At 48.7% G+C, this 23,097-nt stretch overlaps 1 protein-coding gene across 5 annotated transcripts in view; it reads right to left on the reverse strand.

Moving 5' to 3' along the window:
- Positions 1–23,097, reverse strand: part of LOC116947575 (SRSF protein kinase 3-like) — a 76,468-nt gene that overhangs the window by 32,565 nt on the left and 20,806 nt on the right. Inside the window, exon 1 of one of the 5 annotated variants that reach the window (XM_032963479.2) lies at positions 13,061–17,774. The exons of 3 other annotated variants lie outside the window; for them this stretch is intronic. In XM_032963479.2, the coding sequence (XP_032819370.1) occupies positions 13,061–13,104 (44 nt within the window). In that variant the 5' untranslated portion in view covers positions 13,105–17,774. Of the gene's footprint in view, positions 1–10,438; positions 13,036–13,060; positions 17,775–23,097 lie in introns of those variants that run through there. One more of the 5 variants, XM_032963480.2, reaches the window with a different exon arrangement.

Raw genomic sequence — 23,097 nt, forward strand, 5'->3', positions numbered from 1 at the left:
TTAACCTGGCTAGGTCGCACAACGGAAGGGTGATCGGCTCTAAATCAGAATGTTGCGAGTAGAAATCTTGGTTGGGTTGTTGGCCAAGGGGTCACTTTGTAGGAAAATCAACAGTGGTTGTCCTGTGGAAACATTTACCGCTCTCGGCTGTAAACAGGAGTTGAGCATTGTCTTGATGCTAATTTAAGCAGGTAGTCACTTTAACTCTGACTTTCAAGTAATTTCATTAATAAACACTAGGGATGAGACGATTCACCTTTCAGAGTTTTTACAAATAATTAGGCTCATTATTAGATTCCAGAATACATTATATGGTTTAAACTTGAAGTTATGGTAGCACAGCACCTCTAGTGGCCGAATGGGTCACATCCACCCATCACAAAGTGATACACGTTGGTTGTTGCATACTCGATTCGATGCATGAGAATCTACTTTCATACTGGACGCATCGATCCATCGTGACACGCCAAGCGGACACCGTCAGAACGACTTTGATTTCTGCACAACGCGCGGGATGGATCGTGTAAAAACGTGGCGCTTTCACCTAGAGCGCAAATCTGCGCCGAGATGTTGTCCATCAGGAGCGGCGCTATTACATGGCGTCAGCGCCGAACCGCTCATAGGATTATTGTGCCGCTCTCTCAGATTTACACGTGACAAATTTACACATTTGCACCGTCCCACTGTGAGCGAGAGTAAGATGGAAAACGCACTCAGAATAATGGTCCTGGGAAGGAGGCAAGGCAGCAATGCTTCATGTGCTGCTGCCTCTTTAATGATTGTCACATTTGGCCAGGGCCTTGGGTGAACCTGGAAATTTTAAAAAAATGTATATTACCCCCCAACAAGGAGTTGGTTTATCCTGGCAGCGTCAAAACTCACTCCTGGTTCAACTCCAGCTGCCTTGTTCACCCCAAGGTGTGAACAAGGCAGATGGAGGAGATAAAATCAAATATTTTAAGTGCATTTGGTATTCACGCTGTTAATGCACAAAGCTATCGCAAAGGAGATGTTTCACAGCCTGCAATACTTTCTCAGAAGGGGGCAATGTTGCTATGTATCTTCCCAATTTAGTCGTTTGCGGGTGAATTAAAATAATCGGCAAATTTGGACCATGACGTTAGTCCACAATGTCACTCACTTTTAATGTGACAGAACTTTTAGCATTCGCCGAGAAGCAGATAGCGCATAACGTGTTATGATTAATACGTCTGCAGTGTTAACCAGGGTGGTTGCAGGATTTAAAATGTGAACCTCTGTAACAAGCGGCATGCACTTCCGCTGGGCTATGTTAACCCCTAAAACGTCTGCTCGAAACAGCGTCTTTACATCCTACAAACGTGAATTTGTTTCACGTGTTTTTAGGTACTCATGAGCACCCAGTTTAATCCAGCATTTAACCTGATAAAATCCCACAAATTTCATTCAATAAATACAGTCTACATTCACAATGGGTGCTGCAAGAACACTCTCATCTTAGCCGAGGCGTGACTTTAAGTTAATTAACAAAACCCATCAATTATAAAACCTGTTCCATCGACCGCAAAGGGTGCCCAGGCCCCGATATCGTCAGAACGCCCAGCTCGTTTCGGTACCTGAGACACCGCAGGATAGACCAGACGACTCTAAAAACACACCGACGCTGAGACTCTCCACGGTGCCGGCTCACATTGAGAAAAGAAACGCACACTTTGACCCCAACCATCCAATAAATCAATCTCGTAACATCCACGCTTCAGCATTTAATCATTTTGCATGTGCAACACAGAAGTGACTGATAATTAGACCCACGCTTTCATAATTTATCCAAGGGTCGTGGTTGTTTTTTTCCGTCGACATTTCGGCGCAGTGCCACGCGCCCATGTCGCTACCGATCAAGTGAGTGATCACGAGACTGGGGCTCGCGGTTCGAGGGGATATGCGAACGCTGCCACATGGCCCCACCATGCAGAGTATGGCTCGTGCTGTGCAGCACGCGGTTCTGAGTGACGGCTCACCGGATTAACTCTTGCCATCGGCAGGTTCCCTTCGACCAAACGGCCACATTACTTTTGGTACTCACGCCAAAACAAACGCACTGCCTGCTTTGTAAACGTCTAATTGCAACTCGGTGATCTTCTGAAGTTGGGTTCGCATTCTCTGTTCGTCGGATAGCGACTTTGGTTGGACACGACACCTGACCCCTCCTAACCTGGTTTGGTTAAACTCATGAGAAACGTGGGAAGGGATTGTTATGATTGGAGTTAGGGCTGGGGTTTGTGAGACTTAAGACTGTTCCCCCTAGGGCCTGGATTAACTTATTTTTGCCTCTCTCCCGCATACGTATTAGGCACTGATTATTAATCAAATCTATCTCCCTCGTCATACGAGGGTGGCTGGGAAATGAAAAACACTGCAGTCAACAACCGTACGAGGCCATGATTCTCCCAATTCATGACCGGTTTTGGTTCCTCAACGATAGAGTGGAATGCAAACACAAGGTTGGGAGCTCAAATCCTGGTTTGGGTTGACTCAGTCCAGCATCCCCCCGGGGTCGATAAAATTATGGGGAAGATAATAGTGGTTATCCAATGGATGGACTTGCCCTCTCACCAAAGGAATGTAGAATTTCCACTACATGAGATGAGCAGCACCTCAATGCTCATTTGAGCAAGAAATATTTTGTAATTATAACGGACTGTGTTTAAACCTGCTCACGGCAAAGCGCTAATGCCAATACTCCATTCATGCACAGGCCTTAGGATTCCACTGCCAACATTTTGTGCGATAATTCAATCTAACGGTGTAGGCAAAACACAGACATGCACGTGCGGAAGTTGGGACAGGGAGTAACTAGACCCAGGCTACTGGCAGATGGGCGAGGGTGGACATGGGGATGGGTGGTAGGGAGAGAGGGCATCCACCCACCTCAAGGTCGGACGCCGACCGGCAGCCCTGGGCAATGATGGGGTCGGCATTGCCGTCTGATGCCCATCTGCTAGCTCTGAGCCAGGGGGCTCAGGGGTGTTGGGGGGGGTTGGTGACCACAGCTTTGTGGTTCTGCACATGGATTAATTCGGACGCGATGGCCGCACAGGTCGGCGAGTCTGCCGCTTGCATGCGCGCATGTCTTGCGGTCTTCGTAGCGCGTATCGATTGACCAAGCGCTACGTGTCATCCTCGGCCTTGTCCGAACTCCATTTAAAAAAAAAACCTGTTTATCAAAATACCCTGGAGCATCAGCTTCTGTTGCCACAGCTCATGGCTTAAAAGCAAATGCAACAAGAAAAACATGACTAAAACACTGACCTTGTAGGGCTGCATGTCCTAGGCTGTGCAACAGGGGTTTGGGGCCTCATGAATAACAAAGTAAGACTTGAAAACGCCCATCAAGTGAGGAGGTACTCAGGTGGCAAAGGTTAGTGCAAAGCTGACACTGCTAAGAACCTGGCAGCCGCCACCTGTGATTAAACTGCGTTCTCAAGTATGGTGAGTTGATGACGTCAGTCCAGCCACAAATGGCCATACAAAACATAAACCCATCATATTAGATTTGGTTTGAAATTCAGTTCCATCGGTTGACTGTTACGCAGAAAACATTACTCTGCAACAGGGAAGGTGGAAAAGTGCTTCTCCCTACTCTGCGGAAAAGACAACACTTAATGATATCGACTTCCGTGGGTCGTTCTCTAACACGGTGGGGGGGGGGGGGGGTTGTACTGCTGTGCGTAAGCTCCGATTGGATTCATCTCATAACAGGATACACGTGACGTGATAGCACCATCACGATACAATTGTGGAAAACGACAATAAATAAATGTATCAATAGAATTGCCATCAGGTACTCGACCATAGCTGGGCAATCGTGACGTAACTCTACTGGCATCGCGAAATGTACGGGAGTGATGCCACACGAGTGCCACAATGATGCACTTGACCACAACTCATGTTTTTTTTCTCACCAGTAAAGCGTCAAATTAATGACGTACAGGCTGGGACACCCATTTTCGATGCACAGCAATAAGAGAAAAGCTGTCTGATTATCTGCTCGCATCTCCCTTTAAACCGGGGACACCCTTTGTGAACAAAACTGCTGTCGGAAAGTACGTTCCATGTTGCGCAAGCTGCCAAGACGATAAACCAAAAGCGTAACAGCCCCGCTTTGGCCGAATGAAAGTATGCACGTGACAGCGGCCTGAATGTATCTCTTAGATCACGTCTTGTTTTGCCAGCACCGGCTTCGCGGGCTCAGCATCTGTATTTGTAGCACGGGGGAGGTCGGTGCACGTGCGTGCGCATGTGTGTATACGTCCACGCACGTGTGTGTAAGTGAGAGGGGGAGCAGCCTCGCCGCGCTGCTTCCAGAAGCCTCGGTTGTTCACGTGGCTCGCCCGGCGCTCTCCGAGCCGTGGCAGAAGCAACGACCCAGATGGCAGAGCCCGACAAACGTGAAGCCACTCAAAGACGTACAGGAAGAACAACCCACCACAAACAGCAGGAAGGCGCACGGCTCCCATCCATGTGCCTTACACGCGTGTAATGTGACCACATAGACAATGCTCTCAGCCTTATCTAGACCACCAGCTTAAAGAGCTGAAAGCGTGGCTGTGACCAAACCACTCAGAATGCGCCCAAATCGTCAAATCGTGTAAGCTCAGTAAGAAAAACAGCCTGGAAAGATGCTTGGATAGAAAACAACAGGTGTTACAGGCTGTGGTGCTATATGGTGGGCAGCAGAGGGCGCAATACTCAAAATCCCCATTGCTATCCTGTACGTTGACGCTCCACGGCTTTCATCAGCTCGCACTGACCAGCTTGGTGAAATATAGGTCAAATAACCCCCCACGTTACCCGCAGGCGTGGGGTGGTCCTCATCCAGCAGTTGATTGACACAGAGGCTGTCTGTCTCTGCCCATGTGTCCTAGAGACTCACTGCTTTCATTAAATTGTGACCGTGAAACCTTACATCACAGACTTGTGGAGATTGGAATCATTACATAGCTAGTAGTTACACCTCGAATGCATAGTATTGTTACTACATGTCGAGGTGACTAACAGAATGGGAGCTATCCTAACAGCAGTTTACAGCAAAACCCCAGCAAGGAGAGCCATGGTAGGGAGAGTTGGTAGGTTGCGGCCTAGTGGCAGATTCAGTTAAATCAAAGTTAAAGAAAGCCAACTGCAACCCCTTGTACTATACGGGTGTGATGCATATATTAGTGTGTAGAACATGCGTGTTAGTGTACGTGTCTGTGGTAATGGCGCCTGTTGTGGTGTATGTGTGTCCGTGTTGTGGGGAGCAGTGGTGTTGTGCCGAGCACACTGTGCTACCAACCTGGCGACCCGAGTTCGTGTCCCACTCACGACCAATAACAATGGCGAGTATCTGAACCCGTTGCTGGGCCTCCCCTAGGTTGACATAGCATTCATGGGTACCTGGTGTGGGGTGTAAACATCGCCACTGCGGGGGCAAAGGCGGTCGGGCGTGAAGATGGCCACCCACTGTCTCGTGTGGCATGCAGTACTTCATAAGTGCTCGTTAAAAGCTCTTGCTCCAAAAGTCTGGTAACAGTTATACGGGGGGACCTGTGTGTTAGTGTAGGTGCATGTGTTAGTGTACAAACCAGCTGGCGCATCTACCAGTTCTTTTAGTCAGTCAATCCACGGCACCTGGAGTATTTTCCCGTGACCTCGTCAGCGAGCCTTCGGCAGTTCACGTGGCCTCAAAGTGCACCTTGCCTGGCACAGGTACTGTGATGACGTCACAGCCCACTTGGTGGTTGCTATTGTTTTTGTACAGACCAAGCAAAAACAAACACCTGAGTGTGCGCGGTGTATTGCACTGTGTTCAGCACAGCAGTCCTTTCCCGCTTGTCTGAGGTAGGTCGGTACCGCTCCACACCCTACCACCCCTCTCCGTCATCCTCCACCACCCCTGCCCCCTTACCACTAACCTATTGCGGCAACTACATTTAATACACAGTAATTGCAACTATGTTTTGGTATTTAATTTAAGTTAAACTATGCTTTTATTCGCCAGCATTCATCTGGATAAATGTGGGGTCCGGAGAGCCTGGGATTTATTGCAATAAACCAGTAAAACCCTCTATGCGTCTCAAGATTATTTTTCAGGAGGGTCCTGTCACATTGTGATATTTGGCAAATTCCTTTAATATGTGTTTGTTGGCATCGCATGGGAGACCACCAGACTATCTGGAGAAAACACACGCATACGATAAGGGTGGGGGCGGGAGGGGGCGTGGGGAAACACGCAAGGCTCGGCACAGATAGGTTCAAGAATCATAATAATTTCAACTTGCAACAAGCCGCACAGTCGTCTCTATCGACTCGCAGGCGAGAGGGAGCCAGCGCCAACAATTTTCCAAGCTCTGCGGTCCCCTATATGTTAAGCTGTTATCGGCCAATTAACGAGTACTTACATGTGGAAGGAAACCGGAGCACCTGAAGAAAACCGAATGCGTTCGAGGGGGCAACACTCTCACCCATACAGGCGGAACAAGTGGAGTGTTGCAGTCCTGCCTTCTCCTGGCAAGCCAGGGTATGGCACCTCAACGCCCACGGGAAAGGAGTTTCACAATATCTGTGCGATCCACCAACCCTTACCTCTGCGTGCACCACCGGCCGCCCGGATTAATACATTTCTGCACTGCAATCTCCGGGACGGCTCACAGGTTGATAATAAACCACCTTCAAACACATGTTTTTTTTGTTAAACTGCAGCGAGTGTGCTTTTTAGCTACTGTAGTACTGCCCTTCACCGTCATTGTCGCAAAAAGCCAGCATGCCTGCCTCCTGCCTCCTGCCTGCCCGGTGTGCTTCTTACAGTGAGCATAAGCACAGCATTACAAATCACACGCACCATCGTATATGACCTCAACGCGGTACGTGCAGCGGAGACAATATATATAGCAGCAGAACCCATTCCGACAGCATGCGCGTCACTAGAACATAAACATGGTGCAATGTGCGTAGTGCACTCGATGTGCAATAAACATAACTCATGGTCCGTGCCTGCACTGCAAATTGTGTTTATGAAAATAATAATTATAATTTCCCGCACGCACGCGTGACCGTGGAATTACAGCCGATTGTGCGTGTAACGGGCCAAGAAGGCGCGCGTCGTTTATTAATACAGTGCCCAACGTTCAAACATTAGAATTCCATCAGCTTGTCTGGCATTATCGCGCCTTTGGGTTCTCCGTGTACTCACAGACACATCTGCCGTCGCACGCAAATGTGCCGCCGGTGTCAAATGGGCAGCACCCGGGGGACGAGGCATGGCCTCCGCTCTGCGTTTTAATGCCGATTCTTCTGACGCACCTCGCACGATACATCATCGTCCTCTTCGCAGCCTCTGATGACACCACCGGCTGCAACCGCTACACCGTGCAGCTAAAGAGGCTGTTTGTAATCGCAAAGCCTCGATTAGGGGCAGGCTAACAGTCGACCAAAGCTGTGGATCACGGGAAATGTTCTCTAAATGTGCGAGGTGCACGACACCGACACCACCTGTGCACCAAGCTGTTGCTGACCTCCCAGAAGTCTCACATCTCCTCCCCTGCAACCCTACTCACCCATAATGACCCCTAGGGTCACATCATGAGAGGACTGGGCTTATGGATGTTATTGACCACCCTTTCCAAGGAAACAAATCTGCTCCGGTTGCTCTCCGCATCGCGTTCTTGACGGAGAGTAAAAGTTTTGTCATTTATACGGAGTTGCCCTCTTCATCTCCCACACCCACTCTGCAAAATCACTAAATAAATCCAGTCCATTACCGCCAATTTGCCAGAAATTATCGGCACACTCTCGGTCGCTCCATCAATTATTCATAGAGACATGCTGAGAAGTGTATTTACTTATGAATGCTTAATGACATCATGGCGCAGGACACAGCACGACTGTGACGGCACTTCCGATCATCTGCCTGCACACAGATTTCAGGGGCTGCGGCACAAAGTGAAAACCTTAACGGCTCACGGTGTTCTCCGCACCCACCTCCCAAGGACAAACCGAACGGCAATGGCAACGCCAACAATAATTGCACGCAGACTAACAAGGCTTAACGAGCCTTGAACAACGTGAGAATAAATTAACGAGAACATCAGCCCGGGCGCATGGGCAGGTATGGGGCGGCCTCACCAATTCACAACGTGAAAATATGAACCTGTAAGTATACAGAACTCAGAAGCTAAGCTGATTTGAGCCTGGAAAGTAATTGGATGGGTGACCACCACACACAAAAACAGGGATTTCGGGGCTACAATGTGGATAGTAATGAGCAATGTAAAATAATCTATTTGTCGTAACTGTGATTGTCACTGTGTGGTGCCGGGCTTACGAAGCCACGGTGGATAGTGTGTTGGCGTTGTGTAGTCCGCTTACTGGGCGTAGTACCAGCCCTAGCGGGGCTTGGGTGAGCGCTGGTCAGCGCGAAGGCACCATGTACAGTGTGCGGTGCGGGCTCCCGTTGAGGGAGCGAGAGAGAGTGTCAGCCAGACAAGGTTACGTTGGGGCATGATACGCTAGTTGACCTGCTGACACGTGACCGGATGATATTGGAGGGGAGCCACCGGTGGACGGGGGCCGCTGGGCGGTCACGTGGTATAAAAGAGCTCTCGGGAGCCTTTGGGAAAGAGCTCGAGAGATCTAGAAGGTAGGCGGGGCGAGGGGCGGAGCCAGCCCCAGCCGAGGCCGATATAACGGGGGCCCCCCATGAGAAGCTCGGGGTTCTTCGTGTTGCTGGTGATGAAGATCCACGTCGGGTAAAAGAAGCCTCTAGCCACACGGTCCAGGCCTCAGCTTGTGGTCCGGGCCGGGATAGCGAACCGTGTCTAGTTCTGCTGTAGCATGGCTAGATGAGCATTTAACACCCAAGTGTCGGTTGTGTTAGGTTATGTTGACTTATTGAATAAATAGTGTTGCTCCCAAGACAACGTCTGCGACTCAGTTGGACTTACTACCTATTGCTTGATTGTACTTATATGCTTCCACATCTACGATTCTCCGTCTTCACCAACCCCACTCCAGCCAGCGTTGTGAGACAGAGGCATGGGGGAGGCCATCATCCAGCAGTGGACACAAATTGTATAAATTCACTGTTTTGCATTCTACATGCTAGGAAATAGAGACACGTAATGCTTTCATTGACTTGTGACCCCAACCCATTAATGACCACCCAAACAGATGAAACTATATGGCGGGTGGTGGCGGCCATCACAATAGGACTTAGCCTTTAAAAAAACCCAGGTCTCTCATGGAATGCTGTTCCATGCGTCTCAGTGGTTTTAACATGCTGGTTCAATAAAGGAGACCGGTACTGAATGGTTTGACTTTATACATGCTGTACACGTACACGTCGACCTGTCAGGCGAATGTGATGCATGTCTAAGCGAGACACACGCTTGGCCCTTGTGCCAGGAATGTCTCAAATGAACTTCCTCTCTGCCATGGACGCGGACCATGGCCTTTCGACGGGGTGAGACACTACCGCTCCGGTGCAGCCATTATTCATTCCGCTCAGGCGTCCCGGGAGCTCACCGCTTCTGTGACCGAGGCGCAAGGACAGGCGCCATCGCCACCACGGCGATGCATTCCTCCCGTTACCAAGTGGCAGGGCGAGCACCGCGGGGCACGGCCACTCCAGCCTCGGCAAAAACAATCGGCGGCGGCGGCGGTGGGAGGGGCGGTGCGGGGATGAGCTATGATGGCTCTTCACACAGCCACCATCAACGGCAGGCGGCAATAATTTTTTTTCTGCAGGTTTTATTCCGTAACGGTTAAAGAGACGTTTCTCTGATGCGCGATTCTATTCATCGCACAATGGACACGAGGCTGATGGATGAGCAAAGGCACTTGTGGCTGCTTAAGCGATGACAGCTTGAGATTAGTCAAGATTGTCAGATTTGCATAAATGCATTAACGGTCTATTGCTGCACCTCTCTGCTCGTTCACGAGTGAGATTCAGAGCACGGGAGATACAGGTGGTGCAGGGCGGATCCGTGACCCAAACTCGATAATGCTCACCACTCCCAGGGGGTATGAGGTTACGGGGTCACAGGCCAGCAGTGTCCACCACCAGATCATTAGCACTCCCCCTAATGCACGTAACTAACTCCTCAGTGAATAAACAAACCCTCATCTAACATCGGCGAGTCAATCGCTCTCCTTGCAGGCTGCTCTGGGCAAACAGGCCGAGCCTCTTGTCAAGCCACCCAACAATTAATCGGTTGACACTTGACCGATAACAGTTGCGGCAACCCTGGCCCAGGGGCCTGCCAGCACCACTGTGGTCACACCGCACCTTCCGCCTGGCCAGCACGCTACCCCCCCCACCGCCTCAGGGTAAACGTGCACCTAACGGTCACCCCAAAGGAGGGGGGTGCAGCCGCCACAATGCAGTAGCGCCGAGGCGAGCAGTGAACACGGTGTACAGTACCTTTGTGGAGAGGAGCTGGTGGCAGGATGCACTGACATGAGATGTCGGTGACCAAACCGGCAGCGCTCGGCGTCGATGGCAAACCGTCGCGGCAACGGCAAGTGGCGGCGAGTGGCGTCGGTCCTCCCACCTTGGCTTTTGTCTTGATTCCTCTGCCTTTGTTTGTTTTGTGGGGGTTTTTTTTGTCTCCCTCCCCCCTCCCTCAATACCTGGCTCGTAATGAATCGGCTAGGCCGAGTGCGCTACGACGGAGATCCAGGAAACGTCTGTCCGTTCGCCGCACAGCGAGCCTCGCAGAAGCACTGCCTGCACCGGTGGGGCGAACCATTGCGTTCACGTTGAAGGGGGATGGGGGGAGACGGGTGGGGAAGAGGCAGTGGTGTTGGGGTGTAAAGGCTGCCTGTGGGCACGCATCGCGCGTTCCGCACACCCAATTGATATTTAATAAATTAAATATGAGAAATTATTCATAATATTACTACAGGCACGCCGGTGTGTGCAGGCCATATAATAGCAACGTTGGCAGCAGAGGCTGTGATTGTCGGCGACGTTCGTAAGGGACCCCCGCGGAATGTTCCCAGTGGCTCCCGCTGCGTTCGCGGTAAGAATACCCAAGGGCCCCGGCCGTCACACAATAGCGAGCCGCCACCGCCTCCGTGCATACGCGGCACAGCAACAAGAGGCCCGCTTCCCTCCCTGGCCCCACAACAACAGGCGAGTCTGGCCTCCTCACCATCCCCCTCACTCAAGACAGGCCCCTCCGGGCCGCACCTTTGCTCCAATCAGATTCCCGCTGTCCGGTGTCACCGTTGGTGGCGTTCGAGCGTTCCTGACAAACAATTCGTCCCTTCATGCATTATCCCTAAGCCAACAAACGCACCTCGGCGGAATGGCGATAATCGCATTCCAAGCAACTAGCCTCCTTAAACAAAAAACAGAACAAAAATGCATTTGTGTGGGCTTCCCTCAGGCCCCGACACAAATATGCTGAATGCGATACAAGGAAAATAAGGGCCTACTTATAGAGTGATGGCTATAGATTAAATGATTCACCACCCCTCATTGCCCACTCCTCCAATTTATTGTGATGCAAGGTTCAGATTTCGAATTAAGAATCGATAACAATTTTTTACAAGGTTGTCTTATTCGTCAAACTATCCAAATTGTGCTATTGGCATTGTGCCAGATGAATATATTATTTAGAACGCTCACAGAGCTGTGCACTGCCTACCCCTTCCCTCATGTTAAAGAAAGGCTCTTGGATGAGATATCAAAGAACTGCATCCAAGATCCCTGAAAGTGACATCTTATTCACACAATCAGGCAGCACTTTGCCACCTGCCCTGCTACAGTGAGAAACATTTAGAGATAAATATTGCATGACAGTCAAACCTATATTCAAATAAAATTCTCAAACCTGGCATTTAGCCAAATGAACTGCAAAATAAATTAGCATACGACCTGCCTGAGACCATCACCTCACTACACCTGCGAACCTTGTTCAATCACGGGCAGTTGAAACCAGGAATCTAACTCAGGATCTTCATGTTGCAAGCTCAGCACTCTGACCTCTGAGCCACCTGGCCACCTCAATTATTTTGTTTAAAAAATTGTAGTGTATGACAGCTCCTCCAGTGGCTGAAAAGGTTATGTGAACTATTTACATGCACCTGTATACAGGCAGACCGTCGCTTAGTGCGACCCCATAGAACGTCGAATCGTTATAGCGCTCTTTGTCCTGGAGAAAGTTTTCACAAAACATAATGAAGAAAATAAAAACATCAAGCACTTACGAGTAATAATGCTCAGAACTGGCCAAGGAAATGTACCCGCCCACATCATTCGCTCAGCCAAAGAGAGCAAAGTATGCTGAACCAACCAGACACCCACCCCCCACGATTCGATTATCACGATTCGTGGCCAGATGAGAACTCACGAGACCGGGATAGAGTCTCACCTAAGAGCAACTTCGCCACATAAATTTAGACGGAAGGCATCACTAAGATCACAGAGGTCCTGGAGCTCTTCTCCGCAGCAGCTCCTACAACCTCGTCTCCCACTGCTGCCTTGTAGGAGTACAGTAAAATTAATTTGTAAGTACAGTGCGTAATACTTAATGTCATTCTAATAAATTATTTTTATTCGTAAAATAATGTTTACCATCTGTTATTAGCACTATTACCGATACTCCAATGAAGCCCTCATATATTGTTAATACGAAAGAAATAACGCTGTCGGGAACGCATCCCCAAATATACAATGGTACAATGACCCATTTCAGCGCTGTTTGGATGAGCGCTCACTTCTCCGCATGTTGAACGCTAAGCAAGGTCTGCCTGTACTGTATACACGAAATAAAAATACACCAACTCAGACTTAATTAATTAAATGCATAATGCATTGTGTGCTTAATAATCAATATTAATTAATGAACGGGAAACACTATTTAAGCGCTAAAAACAAGCAAGCCCTAAATGCTAATCGGTGTATCGTTCCTAGCCTAACACTGGCCCACGATGGCATCACCGTGCATGGCACATGGTAAACACACACGGCGACAACTTCTCGTGTCGGTGAGCTGGTCGCGTTACTGAAAGGGGCACGCACGCAGACCTCTCTCACCGCCGATAAAACACCAGCACCATCGGTCCAGAGCCCAGAGTCATTAACGACAGCCACTCTTGGACGACACTCGGTGTCGACGGACAGCGACACACGCCGAAGACTGGAGCTGCACGACAGGATGGTGGCTGTGGCGGCAGCTGCTGCTGCTATCCCGGGCGAGACCGTGGCACCTACGACGATAGGCGCCACGCTAGAGTGAGGACCGCCCCATTCCCGAGAGATGAGGGGTAGGGTGACTACCAGCGGGGGGCCCGACCCACTGGGGACTGCAGGGGAGGGGGGGGGGAACTCGGGCCACAGCAACGCAAACCCCACCATGTCCCCTCCCGTCCAGCCCTGCCTTGCCAGGCGAGCCCATTGGCCAAGGAGCCGGCGCTCTGACGGATGGGCCACGTGTGTGGCACATTCGACAGGTGTAAGTGAGTAGCGTGGGGGTCCAGCAGACCCTGCTCCTTACCAACTCGTTCGTGGCGGAGAGCGAACGACTCGGTCGCTAGCTCGCCCCAATGGCACCCGAAACATTTAGGCACATTTTTCATCATCAAGAGAAACCCCTGAATTTTGACGCAGTGTAAAATAAAACCACCGCAAATGGGTTATATTTTACAGGCGGGTTTCATGAGACTTGCTTATTAAATAAAGCTCGGGTCGAGCATCTGAATTCACCACGATGACCGTTTACCCTCGGTTTGTTTTAACATCACTCCCCACGGTGTACAAACACAAAGCTCTCTTTTCTTTTAGTCATACACGTTATTTTTATTTTTAGATTTACAAAGACCACAGGTGGTGATTTTCTGCTTTGAGTGACTTCACGCAAATTCCTGCATGAAGCCAACAACCAAGGCTGGCACGATAGGGATTTGGGTGATAACGAAAAAGGATTGTCCGATTAAAGCCGGAACGGATTTGACTGCTCTGCAATCCCACTGAGCACCACCACATGGGTAGATACCTTCTCTGCGTGTGAAAGCTCTGCCACCGTCGGTACATCCCAACGCTCCACATGCCTTCTCGACAAACTACAATGAAACAAAAAAATGGAAAACTGGACTATAGGGAGGAGAGAGACTAAAGACCACAATGCTGTGTGCTGCCCTGTGGTGTGAGATGGAGGGGCATCCCACAATTCACAAGGATGTAAATTCCAGTTAAAGGCTAAAGTGCTCAAGAGACATACGAGGAGGTTCATTCGGCTTGCGGGCAACCATTGGGCAAGGGACACAGCCAGAACTGTGTTAATGCTAAGTGGGGAGCATTGCAGATGGTGGAGACACACGTTAGTCAAGATAGGCAGAGACACACACATAGAACCTGAGACAAAGAAATACATGCACAAAGCGACAGGAGAGAAACACACAGAGAGACACATTGATAAAGATCAATACAGAGACGGACACAGAGATATGACACACGGAGAGCCTGAGACAGAGAATAACAGGCATAGAGACAAAAGAGATGTGGAGTGATATATATACAGAGGCATGGAGAGAGACACGTAGAAAGAGGCATGGAGAAAGGCAAAATGAGAAACACGAAGAAGCGTGGAGAGAGACAGAGAGATAAGAAGCAAAGAAACAATTACATAAAGAAAGAACCAAGGAGAGACAAAGAATCCCAACGTGGAGAAAGGGCACATGTTGAGGGCCACTGCATAAAGCGGGGGTCCCTGTGCACATCGCACACGTGGGTATCGACGGCACATGGACACAGCAAACAGGTGTGGTGTTGCCAGGTCGCCCCACACTTCTTGAAGCCAGGGCCCTCACTTCTCGGAGCCAGGGCCCTGGGGAAGTTCCGCAAACATTTTACAAAACGGCCAAGTCTCACAAACCTACCCGTGACAATTCCACACACCCATGCACGAGCAACGATACGGCTAGATCTCCAGAGCTATGTTTTAACCACAACCACGTACACTTCGGGTGGAACGATGCATTGCTTTACAGTTGAGCAGTGACCATAAAAATCATGATACAAGGTGAAGGTGCAGCCCTGCAGTTGCTTGTTCACGCCACTGCTGGTGGAAGACCGACCACGAGAGTAGGCTCCAGAGAGGGACTGGAGAGAGCATTTTAGCCTACTTCTCCACACTGGCCAGACATCTTCGAAGAGGTGGGAGTAACCTACACACGATGCACCCACCACACACGACCTGCCAATCAACTTCTTGTGGTGTACCCATTAATACCGCTGGGTAGAGGGCGGTTGCGAGGGGGATTTACGAAACTTCCCCATTGTTTGCGCTGTCGCGGAGACCTCTGAATTGCTCGTCCACTGCACCACAGCACCACATACGTGTGCTTTAAAGATTATCGCTTCATTGGAACATTTCACAAGCCACCGTTGACCCGTTTATATTGTATCACTTGCCCACATATGGTCACAATGAAATTAACAATTCACTTTTTTCATCCACTTGATTCACCTACTCTCAAGAAAAGCCACTCTCTGGGTAATGGAGACTGTGTGGGCTATCCATTTTTTTTCCAGGACACTCAGTTGATTCTTACCGCTCACGATATATGCGTCAAATCACGCATGTAAGAATCAATGCTTTTCCACTCGCATATGTATAGAGTGGTAGAGAGTGGATGCAGTTGTTAATGCATCACACCTTCAATCTGTTTAACCGGAGTTCCATTCCCAGCCATAGCTTTACATAAGGAGCGACAGATAACTTAACTGGTCCCAGCCTCGCCCAAACTCACACTCTGACCAGCATGGTGAAGTATGGTCAAACAATCACCCATGAGTGACATGGCCACGGAGGGGTCTTCATCCATCGATGGTTTGACAAAGGGCTGTACATTGTGAATGCTATATGTTGTAATGTGGTACAACATCACAATGTTTAGTAAAACACAGGACTCTTCAATCAAACTGTGACTTTGGATAGAAACGATTTATCAAACCAACAGATGGGGGGAGGGGCTGAACCGTGCTACCCCAACCAAATAGCCCCACGCATTCACTGCAAGATGCCTTCAGTACCATGCTGCTCCAGTGAGCCACGAGAAGACACCGATAACGAATTTAGCAAGGGGAGACGCACATACTGCACCTGCCGCGCCAAGCTCACGCAACCAAATCAAATCATGCGAGAGCTGAGCTTGTTAACACCTGAGTATGTTAGTTGTCATCTCCAGCGAAACGTTTCACACAATTGGCAAAGTTTAGCTTGATTTTCAACATTCCGGTTTGCTGAAAAACTAAATTAATTGGCATATTTTTCCGCGTGACAAACTTGATTTGATTGGCTGTTGCCTGCTAGATGGTTATATAAAGAAAGTACATTTACCTACATGATCTAACTAAAAAAACGATTATGAATTATGAATCAAATCCAACACTGTCTGTAAAAATTACGAGGCACCCCATCACAACAGCCCGCAATGCATTTTCTGATCATTCACAGAGCGCTAGCATTGAATGACCGTTGCCCCTCAGCAAGTGCTAATAATGGGGGTCCTCATAGTGTAAAGGTACAAGTCCCTTCCATATGTGGACTCAGGGTGGCACAAAGAAGCAGTGAACAGTTTTCTTTTTTGTAAATAAAAAACGGTCTAAAGCGGTCCTTTGGTTCACCACTGCCTGATGGTATGGCGACGTTTTCAACCCTTTCTAAGTTGGTCGCCTACAACAATACCACGGCCACACATTCAGCTCTGGCGAGTTGGTGGTCTAGCCAAGGCTGAGAGCATTGTACATGCGATGTCGTGGTCACGTGCCCATGCACGCAAGGCACATATATGGCAGTTAAACCTTCCTGCTATTTGCGAGCACTACCACCATTGTGTGGTGTTATTTCTACTTGCATCACTGTTTGAGTTGAGAGACGGAGTGGCAAAATATTAATACAAAAAATTGAAATTGAAATGCGTAAAAAATAGGATTCTCGTGAGCCACAATGGACCAATTAAAGATCCGCTGTTGACCCGGGAGTGCACGCCATCGACAAATACAGGAAAGACTCGGGGAAGAGAAGCCAGTGGCCATTAGTGGTACTCCGGCACAACTAAGACAGTGTTTTCAGCCTTTACACGCACCACCAACAACAACCATTTCAAGTTTTGATACGTTTATATTTCTTTCACGGTTACTGAGCACAAGCCCAAAGGCTCAAAACGTCAAGCGGCCAGCAACTAATAGCACTAAAAAAGCTCAGCTAGGTGAGAGTTGACACGTTTCTTTGAATATGAGCAAAGTTATAATAAGGGCTTTGGGAAAAAGAGACGATGGGGAGGAAATTCTAAGCGGAGCAATGCAAGTGAAGAAGCTTAGAGACAAGTGCTGTAACCTGCAGTGTGGTGGATGAGCAGTGTTGTGACCTTCAGTGTGGTGGATGAGCAGTGTGGATGAGACGAAAGTCAGCCTGGTTGGAGTCTCCGACATGGGTGGAGGAATCTGAGTAAATTTCACGTTAACAGTAATCGTGGCATCTAAACGCAATCGCGTCTTCAAGATGCATTACAAAAATGGAAATGTACGTTTGGATTAAAAAAAGGGAGATGTGGGGTGGCGGTCAAGGCTGGGAATCATGCGTTGTAATAAATAATGTAGGGTAAAGCACTGTCTGCGATAACATGTTGGATGCGTACGCAGGCCGAACAAAGACTGAGGCGCGTGGGTAGCATCTAGAAGCATCCAGCAGCATCCCACCTTGTGTGATGCTACACCGAGGCAGCCGTACAACCTCTTATTCCTACTCGTGCAACTTAGTTCCATTAACTTGATTGCGTTATATCAAATTCACATTCGCGTTATAAAAATGTGTTCCGCAATACATGATTCGCGTTATAACCAATTTGCGTAATGAAAATACCAGTTATAAGAGAACAGACTGAACTGGGCCATAGCCTGAGACAAAGCAATTGGGGGCCCAGCAGTCTCGGCAAACTCAACAATTGCACGTGGACTTCGCTGCACACAATACCTTCCCAACGTGGGAAAACATGTTTATATTTCGAGACAAACTTGGCGATGCAAATAGCTCGGGGTGTAGCATCTGCCTTTGGCAAATCACTTAATTCCCGAATTAAAAAAAACATGTCAATGAATAAAAAGATAAATATAGGTTAGTGGTGCGGGATGGTGTGGAGGGAGAAGGAGGGGGTAGGGGACAGGCGAAGAGGGAAACAGGCCAGCAAAGCAGCATGTCACGTCTGCGTACAGTGCGGCGCACGTCGATGGCACATAATGGTCGATATATTTTTAAACCCCATAAAGTGAAAACACATGGTGCCTCTGGGAACTCTATCTTCTCTGCTCATGCCCCACTAAATGCCAGAGTCTGTGTTGGAGGTAATTTGCATGTTCAATTGTTGTGTCTATCTTCAATGCGTCACATTAGCTAGGTTTGCATGGCTACATAAATATATGCATGATATTAGTAAAGCCTTTATGGTGCTAATTTTGAATGCTCGCAAAAATGTTGGGCCGACAAACAACAGTAATCTGTATAAATGACTTCACAGCGCTAATCATATTTGAGCTCTTCATTAAGACCATGTTCTTTCCAATCACATACACATGGCCCTGCAGGTTGACTGTAAAGCATTTGAAAACAGGCACAAAATAAGATATAAGATACTAGTCTCCAGAAGCTAAGAATTTAAATACATTGGAATGAATGAAAATTACACTAATGAATTAAATGTAGAACCCTCCGCCAGTCTAATTAACATCGTGTGTGTGCCATGTCAATAGGGTTCATGGCAAAAATCGAAGGGGCATCTGTGCAAAATGTGTGACATGCCTTCTTCGCGAGCCACGAGTCCAAATCAACATGCATTAACACCTAACCCTACACACACTGAACCTAACCCTTCACACACGGACCCTAATCCTCAATACACCGACCATAACCCTGCACAGAAAATCATACATCCGATGACCCTAACCCTACACAGACTAACCCTGCACACAAAAACCCTACAGGCTGACCCGAACTCTTCACACACCAACCCCCTTTATACTGACCCTAATGGTACACACACTAACCCCGACCCTGCAAACAAAAACACGACACACGCAGTCCCCAACTCTGCACAGAAAATCATACACACACTAACCCGAACCCTACACCCACTGACCCAAACCCTACACACAATAACCCTACACAGTGACCCTGAACCTACACTCTCTGACCCGAACCCTGCATATCTATACCTGACACTCACAGACTCTAACCAAGCACTCACTAACCTTACTCATACTGACCATAACCATGCACAATCACCGACCCTAATTCTACACATAATTACCATAACCAAGCACACACTCTTACCTTTCCACACAAGACATGAACACAAACTCAACATGAGTTAAACATAAATGTGGAGCTCAAACTAAATGGTGTAATTTATCTACATTATAGTTGCACAAACAGAAAGTATTGTTTGGCTGGATGGAGTCATATAGTCATCGTCGTAACCTGGATGAATTTTGTATTTAAGTGATGGCTTGGACAATTTGTATAAGAAAACTGAATACATCTGTATTTATTAATGTAAATAACACACTTGCATTCATTATTGTCTCACATGTTCTTATCTCCATCTCATTACCTTCTGTCAAATTTTCTCAACGTTTTTAATCATAGGCCAAGCAAGCACCTTTCCTTGCCTAGATTCCCTGCCGGGTTCCCTAGGATATGCTTCTAGGCGAAAGGAAAGGGTCGGGGCCAGGGCCCCCACTTTATCACAGAGCCACGGGCCGCGATTGAGTTTAATGGCTCGGCAGTATGCAATTGTGTTGCAAAACAATAGAAGTTAAATTCCAGGACTCAACAAAGCATGCTGCGTAGCATTTGAAGACAGCGACTTAATTACCCGCGAGAGAGACGAAACACCAAAAATCAGCTTAACATTTGTATCATCAACTATGATGAATCCACTGCTGAAAAGTGGCCTCCATGGACCATCACGATCTATGGTTTTCAGCAACTAATAAATTAACTTAGTAAACTGCACGCAAACCCATTTCAAACCACGATCTCCCAGTGTGGACGTGCTTCACGCGATCCACAAACACAAAATACACCAGTCCGTAACCTTGACCATAACCCTAAACTAGCCATAAACTTTCTGTCCGCAGATAGGAAACAAACGGAGCGCTACGCTTTCCTTCAGAGGTACTGCCTGATTTCCTGGACGGCGGTCTCCGTGGCTGTTACCAAGTGGCTGAGGGGACAGCTGCCTCAGCACCGCGCAGTGTCATTCATTTCAGCCGCTTTTGCCCAGGGTCGGTAACATTGGCAAATATTTCCCCACCAGGCGCACCACTTCCAGAATCTCTTGCTATGGCGGTAGCTCCTCCAGACTACGTGACCCGTAAAAAATATTTGATGAGAAATTAAGGCCTGGCATCACAGAGGTGAGACACCGATTGCCTTTCATTAACAGGCGGGGGCTCGACGAGGGTAAACCGTCTCATTCCATTTGGCTTGGCGTCGATCATAGTGGCACAACGCCGTCAATGCACACCATCGGCTGCCGAGAAGCGTTGTGGGCAGTTTCAATCTGCAAGGTTAGCGCGACACATAAAGTAGGCCGTCAATGCCAGTTGATCCGCCTCCATCGATCTGACCGGCTCCCAGATCGGCTGTTCGCGAGGTCACCCGGCACCGGAGGAGGCCCCTGGGCTGCACGTCAAATAAAACGATTGTGTGATTCATTGGCGGCCTCAAGACACGGAGTGACGTTGAACGAGGGGGAATGGTTGCATCGCACCCTGCACACCAAAGTTCGACTCGCACCAAAAACTGGTTGCACACCGAGCGTTGGTCGCCATGTGCAAATGCTTAGATCATTGTCTGCGACGTGGGGGGAAATCGGAGCGGACAAAAATAACGCAAACACCACTGCGAGTGGCAGGGTGCAGACGAGCATTGCTAGTCGTTAACGGAAATGGTGGCTGCACCCACGGCTCCATACTGCTGACCACAAACACCGCGTGTTTATTTACACAATTACTACGATGCACCAAATCTGGCTGCCTTACGGCAGCACTGGCAAGGCTGTTTAAGTCGCGATGGAGACGATGGGCGGCTTCGGCACAAACGAGCGAGCATCGCACCAGATTTGCGTTCGGCCACAGGTCACGCTTGCGGCACAATGCAGAGAGAGAGAGTAATGGTGATGCTATTTATGGCACGGGCCGTCCAATCGGCAAGCCACAGCACCAGCGTGCAATCCGCCAGCTGTCAGTCTCAATCTCAATCCCATCACACCTGCCGGAGGCTGGGTCGGGGGTTGGGTTTGGCGACGGAGGGCGGGGGACGATCTGTACGAGAGGAGGGGGCACCGTACGCTCACACGCATAAGCGCCTGCGTACGCGTAACAAGAGTGCTCGCGCAAGCGGCGAGCGACCAGCTGGAAACTGGGCCACGCGGCCCTGCCCGAGGCCGGCACGTGTCACGCCACCTCTGGGCCCTTGCTTGCACCATTCGACGTCCCGACTCCAGTTACGACGTCCCTATGCATCTTGGCAGCTGTGCGCCAAAGTGATGCACATGTCAGCCGTCAATGTGATGTGACGACCGTCCTGTACGTGTGTGTGTGCTGTGACCAGTCGTTGACGCATAGAACAAAGCGTACGGATGGGGAAATAAGATTATGCTTGTTTACCCAGGAAAGGTTCACTGAGCCTCAAGACTCTTTTCAGGAGGGCAGTAAGGCGCGACAACGCCTATGTTTCCAAATTAAGTCAATGGTGGTGTAAACGTAATTAAAATGTATATCATGACGCCGGCACGCAACGGCCTACCCCCCCCCTTCAAATGCCAACAAAGAAACGCTAACGTCCGCTGTGAAGCAGGCGACGCGTGGCAATTCATGGTTAATACACAAAAGTAGTGATTTATGGTTAATGCACACCAGTAGTAACCATGTGAATAGACACGTGTAAAGAGGGGAGCCACTGCAACTTAAACGCTGTGCAGACATTTTATTTAAAAAATGCATCGCCGCGTAATATGGGAGTGTACAAAAACGTATCCATAGTCGTGGCCTAAACTGTAAAAACTGTTCTTCATCAACGGGGCGGCTATTTTTAGACCTGGACAGTTGTCAGCAGCACGATGGTTAAATATGGTTATGAGCCACTGGCCAGCAGATATCCACAGTAATCCTACGCAAGCTCGTGCACACAACATGTGCATAGGCCATCACACCTCCAGTGTACTTGAAACTCACAGCAACAATCACAAGCGGATCCCCCAGCCCGCTCCTGTGCAACAACCCGCATCAACATCTCCCGAGCGCGACGCAGCTGTGCATCGACGCTATCTTTTTGCCGTCAACGGGTGGTTACTTAAATGTTTCTAAACACGACGCAAAGGGCGTTTCGCTTCAATTAACCCAGTTCATGCCCCGTGAATGCCATCGCTGTCCCCAGCAGGCCTAAATAACCACAAATATTAAAACGACACCACCAGAGAAACTGTGAATGCACACAAAAAAAACCCCTTAATCTGACCCAAAAGCCGTAAGAATCCTTAGTGTACGTTGTACTTCTCTTGCACCGCACGTAGCCAACTATGCTAATTGGAGGTGCATAGGAAGGGCAACAATCTTGACGTAAAGCTTTCGCGATTGCAGGAATTCATATTCTTGGGTCTTTCGGTAAAGTCGCGTAGATAGGTTCAAAGAAAATAACAAAAAAGTAACAAAAAACTACCACGTTTCGATGGCAACACAAGCAATCGTCATCAGGAGAACATTTTTTTGCTTGTGTTGTGATCGAAACGTCGTAGTTTTTTTGCTATTTTCTTTGAACCTATCTACGTGACTTTACCGAAAGACCCAAGAATATGAAGGCCAACAAACTAAACACAAATATCAGTTGTAAATAAACGAGTTTTCAATCTAGACAGGCCCACGAGACTTGTAAACACCCCGATGAGTCTTGCAGAATCACAGGTGGTCTTCAAGGTAGACACAACACAGAACACACTGCTCTTAACTGGTAAAGACAAGATATTTTATAATCTACCCCTCCTCCTATAACAGTATTTTGATTGTCAGGAATC

The sequence above is a fragment of the Petromyzon marinus genome, chromosome 30 (genome assembly GCF_048934315.1).
Source record: "Petromyzon marinus isolate PM22_M1 ecotype Great Lakes invasive population chromosome 30, UKy_Petmar_22M1.pri1.0, whole genome shotgun sequence".
Lineage (NCBI taxonomy): Eukaryota > Metazoa > Chordata > Hyperoartia > Petromyzontiformes > Petromyzontidae > Petromyzon > Petromyzon marinus.